We start from the raw sequence: 10382 nt of genomic DNA on the forward strand, positions 1-10382 counted from the left end.
TTATTTTATAAAATATAATTTGTATTCATATTTAATAAAAAATAAAAAATAAAAAATAAAACTGATAGCTACAAGAATTTGACACAGAAATAGAGCGTCTGAGTTAATAAGTGTCAAAAGCTGACACTGCCACGTCATATACATATTATACTTTTTAGCTAAAATTGCACAATTTGCCTATGACGTCGCAAACATCTTAAAAATGGTCTTAGCAAAAAAAAGTGGCTTTATAGTTTATATTACGTTTTTGAACATTTTATTATTTATTATTTTATTAAATTCTCATTGGTCTATCTTTACGCGCACAAAAACACGCAAATCATGTATACGAGCGAGCTTCCTATCTTCTCTCTAAATTTTATATTATAATTTATTCATTCATTAGCATTTACAATTTTTTTTCCTATAAATAGTGCTCCATTTTAGTCGCATTGTACCAGTTCATTTCTTCCATTCTTTGAATCCCTTACTTGGTAACTTTCTAATTAAAACTTTAATTTTCTCAACTACTATTTTTATTTTAGCAAAAAGTTACATTAAGTGCAAAACAGTTACTCCAACATTTAGTACCTTTTCTAATTTTATTTTTTTAATTTTATTTTTTAATTTTTTTTTTTTAACCATATACCAGTCAAAAATACTTTCTGTAGCTATAGCTTATTTGTTAACTATTGATTTGTTGATGTTTAGTCATCTTCGACTTTGAGGTTTCAATACTCGAGGCGCAAATTAAGCAGGAAATACTAGATTTTGACTAGATACGCGATTAAGGTATGTTTTCATCAATGACTTTAAGTTAATCGTAGTTTGCATTTGCATTTTAATTACCATATAAGTTTTGATTTCTACTCCGTAGTGTATATATATGGTGATTATGATGTCTCTTTTCTTACTTGCATGTGTGTAGAGGTAGATCTCGAAATCTACATTTTGGGAGCATAAATTAAAACTAAAGTTTGTACTCTTTTCTTAGAAGAGCTTCATAGTTCTGACTTCTGATTATTGTTTAAATGAAAACAAAATATTACTCCGTAATATTTATTTTAATTGATGATTATTTTAAACTTAGACTATAGCTGGCAGGCCTATCTCTTTATCAACCATATACAACACGGATTCTTGAGTGATCTGATTTTGTACATGTGCTTAATTGAGTGTCTTACTTTTGTTTAAATTTTAATGAGATGGAAGAAGGTTGTAATAAAAATGAGAATACCATTACTATCACGAAAATAAACACTCAATAAATAAGGGAAAAGCCTTTAATTCAAATAAAAACCTAAAAATCTATTCTAAAGAAAATTGATGAGTCATTATCAAGAGTAAGCGGTAACGGTTTGATGGATATTCACATTTGCTGACGGTAGGTGGTATATGACCAAACCATAACTTCACGAAATATTCAATATGATTTGATTGAAAATCAGGATTTGATATTTGTGATTATGATGAGTTTTGATTTTGATTTTTAAGTTAGAGGTTATTGATTTGATATTGGTCAACGCATATATATCTTATTACTTTTGTCTCCATTTTGATAATTTGTCACTTTGTATAGATTTATCGAGTTGGAAGAAGGTTGAAATGCAGAGATAATATTATTACCTTACTATTTAACAATGAAGGAAATATAAATTGTTAAATAGACGCTCAATCCTAACCATAAGTATATATAGTACGAGTGTTAGTCTTGTTAATCGGTTTTTTCTTTCTTTCTTTTTCATTTTGGAAGATATATATAGTTGATAATGCATTGAATTTGGATTGGTAACTCCATATTAATATATTTTCCTTCACTCCTATCTGTATTATTACCCATTAAAAACATCCGTTCACATTCGTATTCAGTGGATGAAGTGGATTATTGGATATCTGGATTATTGGATATTCATTGAATATAAAAAAGTTGTTAAACATTGTGATAATCTTGACTAAATTGTTAAAGATACTGATAATATATATTTTATGAAGATAAAAAGCAATTGTATCTGCTTATTGTGTAAATAGACCCAATCTTGTAAAGTTATAGGAAAAAAAAGTGACGAATACTTTTTACATGGGAAACTCATTATAAATAACATTCATCACTGCTTTAAATTAAAAAAAAAAACATTCATCACTTTGATCAAGTGTTTTAATCAAATAGAATTATCACGTAATGATAACTATATAAGAACGAGAAAGAAAGGAACCATCGGCCACATGAAGATGATAACAACCAGAGGAACATTTTCCAGAAAATAGAAAACAATAATCATGAATTAAACTAATATTTCTTAAAATATATTTTCTTGACATATCCTGAACTTCTCATTGTGACAACTCAACAACTTGTCAATATTCAATATTCAATATTAAATCAAATATAAATATTTAAAGACCTATTAAGTACATGTTCCATGATCATTTGACTTCCTGAACACCTCCCTTTAATTAAATATGGAACTTCTATTACATATGAAATCCATTACACAAATAGTCATAACCTGCAAATAAACTTGTTATAAATATGTCTGGTGCATTTTCTTTTGAATATATCTTCTCAATTTCAATGACCATTTTACTAATTTTTCTCTAACAAGATGACGATCCAATTCAAAATGCTTCATTCTTTAGTTAAACAAATTAGAACTAATTAAAATTGTTGAATTATTATCACGAAATATTTTTTGCTTGCATAAGACCAGAAATACCAAAGTCACACAGAATCATAATTATCCGATTAACTCACCAATAACTAATGACGATGCCCTTTGTATACATCATGTTTTTAATGTTCTTCAAAGCTAAAGTAAAACAATGAACTAACTGGATATCTAGTAACTATGACGAGTGATAATAGTTAAACGCGACGTTAAGCTTACTTTAAATCCCAATTCCTTTCATAATCCGATGTGGAATGGGCTATTACAATGTTGCGTTTTACCTTTTCAAGATATTAAAATATTACCATAGTAAATAGTGCATACTAACTCTATAGTAGAAGTACATTTTCCTCGATTAGAGTCAACAAATGTAGATAAAGACACATTAGATCACTTTAAAGTTTAACAACACTCCCTTTCCTCGAGCTAACTTTAAGCATATTAATAATCAAGCAATTTTGAAATGAGAAGTTAAGGGTGCATTCTTGAAATGAATTAAACATTGGGGTTGTTTACTTATTTTCCGTATTTTCCTCTGTTTCCATTTGAATCTGTTTTGAAGAGGGGTGTCTGATTTTGTTTCTCCAAAAAACATACCAATTTTCAATTTAAGTGATAGATTAAGTGATAAAGAAACAGCAAATTTACTTACTGAATTTAAGAGCTGCATAGAAACAAATCATTAAGTGAAAAGTAAACGGGCCTGTACGAGATATCTGGTTTAGTTATTAAAATAGTTTAGCTTCCCTACAAGCTTTTGATAAAATAATTACATTTGAATTTAAGGGAATCCTCTCATTTGCCACCCACACACCCGTTAAGAAGAAACTCCTCGCATCTATTGCGCAAAGCAATCCCGGTATGCTTTAGGTTAACTGGTTGGCCTGCACAGAGTGAAGGATACCAGAGGCAAAAGCTGCACAACTTTGGAGAAAACTACCCCCAAGATTTGAACCTGCACATATTTTTTCAAGGATACGGGCCCAGAACCAAGAGGTTTTTTCCACTCAACTAATAGTTCGGTGGTATTTCAATCACCATTTTACTGAATTTTTCACTAACAAAATTAAATTCCAATTCAAATGCTTAGTTCTTTTTCTAAACAGGATTGCAACCAATTATGACTGCTAATATATTATCATAAAGCAATTTTGCTGGCACAAGACTAGAAATATGAATGTCACATAGAATATCACGTAAATTAACACGTTAGGAATTATGGATCTCAAACAAGACATGTGATTGATTACCAATCACAATAACAAACGATAACACAAGCATAAACGATATATAAAGTAAAATGACAAATCTTTTAACGTCATTATATCCAACTTCAATCGCATGGAGAATGGTTTAGTCCACACGCGCAAAATGGAGATTTCAGATAATTTTCGTGCATACGATAACAGGAGGCTGGTGTTACAATATTTAGTAGTTTACACAAAAAAAAAAATTGAACCAAAAGGATATGCTCTGGCTGACCTAGCGTCACGATCCGTGAGGTTATTGTGCCGTCCGAGAGCTGAGTCTCGTGATCCGTGAGACACTCTTTGCCATCCTTGAAAGAGTTCTCTCCAGGAACATAAATCCTTTCCATCCGTAATCGTATCCTCGCGATCCGTGAGAAACTCTCATCATCCGCGAGACCTTCAGTATCTTGAATTTTTGCCTTTAGTTGCAACTCTTAACACTCAACATAACTGACAAGTAGTTATAGTCATTGCCCTCTATTCAGCCTCTATGGACTAGATACAATAGGTTGTCTAGTATTCTATGATACGGAGTATTAAATTATCACCCGGATAAATTGCATAATACTTCTAGTAGAAGTACATTTTCCTCGATCAGAGTCAAGAAGTGCACAAATGCGAACAAAGACGAATCAGAGCACTTTGAAAGCAACACTCCCTTTACTCTAGCTAACTTCGAGTACCTTTTTTTTTTTTTTTTTTTTTTTTTTTGAAAGACAACAGTCGGCATCGAATACTCTCATTTGGCAACGCACTTTCGGAAGGAACCCGAATCGCATTGCAGGAACCCGATCCTTAAACCATCCCGAGAGGCAGGCGGACGGGTTTAAATCCTGAATGGATCCGGGAGAAAATCATCCTGAGGTCAATCTGGAGCTCCATATTTCAATCAAATTGATTATTGATTAATAGTCTCAAAGCAAATTCTAATTGAAAAGCTAACGGTGCATGCATGAAATGACTTAAATATTGGACTGAATGTAAGATACCTGGAATGGTTAGAGTAAGATAGACCAACTTCCCTACAAGCTTTTATTATTTGTTATCTGTTATATTTAATAAAGATCTTTCTCGCTTCTAGTTAGTTTATTGCAGACTAAATATTTGTAGTTAGCTCCAAGGGAGTTGACATAGGTTTGTAACCCAATAGACCAAACTAACATAAAAGCTTCATATAGTTTATGGTAAACACAACTTATCTTTTGAATTTTATTTTATTTTATTTATTTATTTATTTTTTTTAAAGAGAAGAATTTGGAATCAGTGACGGAAATGAACCACCCACCCGAACATTTTGAATGACCCCTTCTATACCAAGAGATAACTTTAAAATTACCTAGATCTTTGATCAAAAACTTTGTATTACGTAACTGTTCGACTTTTTCAATATCAAATGATCCAAAAAGTATGTAAGTGAAGAATAATGAATTATCATTATCATACTTCTCTTAAAGCGTATGTAAATTTGTACTGGAAATTACATTGGAACTAACAAAAAATAATTAAATATAATTTATCTTATTAGTGTTGCGGTAGAGTTTTTGCTATATTAAAAATGATTAGCCAGTGTTATGGTAGAGTGTTCATTATATTGAAATTGATTAGCTAGTGTTATAACAGGAGACACTAGTAAGAAGTCCGGAAGCACGCTTGGACACAATGGACGAGTCAAGTGACATCAACAACACTGATCATGTGGCAATCGACGTGACATCAACAAATGGAACGCCACCTATACTGGAGCGTGAACATGAAATGGGACCAGATGCTACACAGGTGGGAACAGATCCTTCACTGGGACTAGAACGAGCACCCACACCAGATCCACGTCTTTTACCCGACGGCATTAGTGAAATTGAACAAGTTATAGAGACACAAGGACAAAATCCCACTACAGCACCAGCTCCACCATTGATACCTGAATATGCACAGACACAAGGGCAAGGTCCCACTAGTGCACCAGCTCGACCACTGATACAGGGACAAGCAGGCGCGCCGCGACAAGCACCCGCTCCGGGACAAGCAGGCGCGCCGGGACAACCACCCGCTTCGGGACAACCAGGCGCGCCGGGACAACCACCCGCTCCGGGACAAGCTGGCGTGCCGGGACAAGCAGACATGCCGGCACAAGGAGGCGCGCTGGCACAACCACCCGCACCAGGACAAGCAGGCGCGCCGGGACAACCACCCGTACCGGGACAAGCAGGCGCGCCAAGACAAGCACCCGCGCCTGGACAAGCAGGCGCGCCAAGACAAGCAGCCGCGCCGGGACAAGCGGGCGCGCCTGTGCTCAGGCTTCCATCTCAAGATCTTTTTGCCAGTAAGTTATACTCTGTTTGTCGCATATTTATCATCCACTTTTCTATTTTAGTTTGTCCCATATTTAATACACACTTCAATAGAAAGATACTGGAGTAGTTATTATTCACCTTATTAGTACAGTGGTATAACTTAGTGATAAGATATATGTAACGAATATTTTCAATTCTTAGATGATAGAAGACAGGATTTCATTCGCATATGTTCTCCCCTATATAAAGCATCTATGGAAGGAGACTGGACAGCTGCTCAACGCATCTCACAACAAGCCAATGAAGATGGCATACGACCGCCACTGGTACAGTATGCCATCACTGATAACTGTGAAACAATGCTTCATATTGCTGCATCGTCTTCCCGAAGCACAGATTTCGTGCGGAATCTTGTTAACATGATGCGGCCTGTAGATTTGATGTATCAGAATAAGAATGGAAACACTGCCCTTAGTTTGGCAGCTATGACTGGAAATGTAGATATTGCAATACTTATGGTGGAAAAGAACCCAGAGTTGCTGAAAATTGCTAATAAATCAGAAATGACACCACTTCTTATTGCAGCTCTATATGGAAAGCATGACATGGTAAACTATTTGTATAAGGTAGCAGATCGTGAAAGCTGGACATATGCGGATTATAAATGGGTTTGCTTAAAGTGCGTGCAGACTGATCTATTTGGTAATCGGTTTATTTTTTGTTTTCAATACAAATTAAATGGATAGATGGATTGATAGTTATGCATAGGCCTAAAACTCTAAAAGAGAGACCTACAGACTGCGTCTAATGACGCTTGACATTCATCCATCAATCTTAAACTGTGATCAACTTTATGACACTATATTATACTACCTCCGTCCCATTACAGGTGACACTTTTTGCATACAGTTTTAGGTAGGGATGGTGTCCGCGGGTAACGGGCACGGGTTCTATATACCCGCTACCCGTCCGTCTTCGGGTTGTTTTTTTGCTTGTTAAGACTCGTTACCCGCCCGCGGGTAAAATAATTTTGCTCATGCCCATAACCCGTGGATACCTGTGACCCGCAGTAACCAGCGGGCAATATTAATATACAACTTCGTTATTTTTTTTTAGAAAAGTTGAAAAATTTTATTAATTATAAATTTTATTAATTATAAATAATATGTCAATTAACATGTGTAAAATGACGTGAAAGTCAAGTTTTTTATTTATAACTAGTTATAGTATACTTTTAACCATTATTGCATTACAAGTAAAATCCGTTTTAAATTGATAATTGTATGTATAAACTCACGGATAAATTAAAAAAAAAAAATCTAATGAATTAGCGGATCGGGTTTTACCCGCGACCGGTAGTATGTTCCCGCGACCCGCCCGTTGGCGGGTATAATTTTTTACCCGTACCCGTGGGTAAGATTTTATGATTTTACCCGCTCAACACAAATCGGGTACCCGCGGGTCACGGGATTTTTTCTCGCCCATTGTCATCCCTAGTTTTAGGAAATAACAATAACTTCATTATCCACCAGTTAGAAATCTTCTCTTTTCAGAATAACCTCAAATTTGTTGAAATACAAAGTAGACACTTGAAGTGTCGTTAAGCCTATTTTAAGCATAAATATCCCATATTGGTTATGACTCATAATCACTTATCAAATGCTATGTAGATATTGCACTACGAATATTTCCGGATATCCCAGACAATAATGAAGGTGCTAGAGAGACTCAGGATATTCTTGGACTTTTGGCTCGAAAACCTTCAGCATTTGAAGAACCCAAGCAACATTTTATGAGGAGAAGTAATTTTCAACTCTTTTATTATTATCATCGGTCCTTTATGGTGTGTAGTTCTGATGGACTCGGTCCTTTATACGCACCTGAACTGCCCAGATCATAAAGGGCATAATCGGTCAAAAAAGCAAAATACATTGACAATGATCAAAGTTGCAGATAATCCATAAACTTGATTTAGTATAATCACATATCATACGCACATGTCCACTAAAATAATTATTAATATTGAATATTGAATATTGATGATACTCACAAAAACAACAAATCAGAAGGCCGAGCGTGTTATTTACTGTTAATATTGTTACTTGTATATGGTTTCATATATATATTTTTTCAGTGATTGGTTGCTTCAAGGAGAGACCACATTCAAACACAAGTAAAGCAATGCAGTTACTAAATCTAATTTTGACACGTTCCGAGACATGGTCGCAACAAGTATTACATGATAGACTCAGAGGCCCTGTCACCACTGTTGTAACACAGACTTCTCAAGGCGGTCAATTGTTGAATCAAACAAGAAGAACAAACCCTGATCGGATACTTTTTGTTGCTGCTGAAATGGGCAACATTAAATTTATAGTTGAGCTTTTACGAAAATATCCTGATCTTATATGGAAAGTAAACGACAATGAACAAAATATTTTTCACGTTGCTGTCTCTCGTCGCCATGAAAGCATCTACAATCTCTTATATGAGATTGGCTCAATGAAGAATTTAATAGTTACTCAGAAGGACCGAGATGGGAATACTTTGTTGCATACTGTTGCTAAAAATGCAAAAAATAACCGACTAAAAGATGTCTCAGGAGCAGCTTTTCGGATGCAACGTCGATTGTTATGGTATAAGGTACAATATCTGATTATCCTCCCTCTCATACACTACAAGTTAGGAACCATATTTATGCACATTTTTTCCGTCTATAAGAAACTCTTATACGAGGTCTTATTTATCTCATACTATGTTGTAGGAAGTAGAGTCTATGATACCTCAACATTACACAGAAAAGAGAAACAAAGATGGTCTCACACCAAGCGAACTATTCAGTGAGACCCACAACAAGTTACTTATTGAAAGTGAGAAGTGGATGAAAGGAACAGCTAGTAAATGCATGTTGGTTGCTACATTGATAGCCACAGTAGTATTTGGAGTCGCTTTTACTATTCCAGGTGGATATGAACAGAATCACGGTTATCCAATATTCCGTCACAACCCAGTCTTCATAGTGTTTGTAGTGCTAGATGCAATATCTTTAATCTTGTCTGCAACTTCCATACTCGTGTTCTTATCAGTCCTCACTTCAAGTTACGCGCTAGAGGATTTCAAAGAATCATTACCCAAAAAACTAATGGCAGGTCTAACATTGCTTTTCCTCTCTATATTGACCATGATGATTGCGTTCAGTGTCAGCTTCTTTGTGTTGTACCATCACAAGTTCAATTTCTTCATAGGAGGTTCGATTAGTGTACTGGCTCTTGTACCGATCGTTGTGTATATCCTACTACATTTTCCTCTTCTAAAGGACATGTATCACTCAACATATGGTTCAAAATCTCTCTTTAACCCGAAGAAACAAATGCTTTACTATAAAAATCCAAACGTCTGATGGTTCAACATTGTTGTACATGATCAATTCTGAATTTCAAGATTCATTACACATTTCGTTTTGTATGATACCTTCAATTCAATTCTTTCTTTATATTGAATGCAAATGTATTTCTAGTATTTGTTTGTTACTTCATGTAACGAGGATTTAGGAGTATAATGTCCACAATGTGGTTGCTGAGGTTTTAGAGTTTCCTAATGTATGCACATGTTAAATCAACAAATAAATCATGTATATATCTACTCATGTATCCTTGTTGCTAGGTTTTTTCTTCCTATGTTTTATTTTGATACATATATAGTTTACACTATATTTAAATTCGACATACTTTAAAGAATTTAATCCATATGGTGACAGTATGATCTGTTTTATAGAGAGAGAGAGATGGGAGAGATCACAAGATAGGGGATAAAGGGATAAACAATTTATTTATTTTATTTTATTTTTGAAAGGCAGCAATTTCATTAAAACTCAAATTGTTGGGCCATTAGGGAGACCCAACCCACTACATAATGGACTCAAATTTAATGCATTATTGTGCTTGCTAACAGACTCGATATGTACTCAAGGAATTATCATATCAAACAAAACAAACTCGAATAGAAACTATGAGCATAAGATTGTTGCTGAGCTTGCAACTAAACTCGATAATTAAACTAAACAGGATCACGGATCCGATATCCATGCTAGCCACTCGATCTTTCTATTCTTGATGCGATTTGAGATCCACTCGAACGATTTGAGTTGAATTTCCATCAATGCCATCGGACTATTACAACACGTGTTTTGAAATACT

The 10382-nt window shown here is 34.7% G+C and overlaps 1 protein-coding gene across 2 annotated transcripts; it reads left to right on the forward strand.

The window, feature by feature from the left end:
* The first annotated feature begins 444 nt into the window (after nt 1-444).
* LOC139844384 (uncharacterized) lies at nt 445-9652 on the forward strand. 2 transcript variants are annotated; one of them, XM_071834602.1, is made up of 7 exons: nt 445-473; nt 691-771; nt 5516-6215; nt 6388-6888; nt 7857-7988; nt 8321-8829; nt 8951-9652. In XM_071834602.1, exons 3-7 carry the CDS (start codon nt 5555-5557, stop codon nt 9584-9586), a joined length of 2439 nt encoding a protein of 812 aa, XP_071690703.1. In that variant the 5' UTR covers nt 445-473; nt 691-771; nt 5516-5554; the 3' UTR covers nt 9587-9652. The 2 variants fall into 2 exon arrangements, with proteins under 2 accessions (XP_071690703.1, XP_071690704.1); XM_071834603.1 differs by lacking the exon at nt 445-473 and having other exon boundaries at nt 604-771.
* The last annotated feature ends 730 nt before the right edge of the window (nt 9653-10382 follow it).

Source organism: Rutidosis leptorrhynchoides, chromosome 4 (assembly GCF_046630445.1).
Source record: "Rutidosis leptorrhynchoides isolate AG116_Rl617_1_P2 chromosome 4, CSIRO_AGI_Rlap_v1, whole genome shotgun sequence".
NCBI lineage: Eukaryota > Viridiplantae > Streptophyta > Magnoliopsida > Asterales > Asteraceae > Rutidosis > Rutidosis leptorrhynchoides.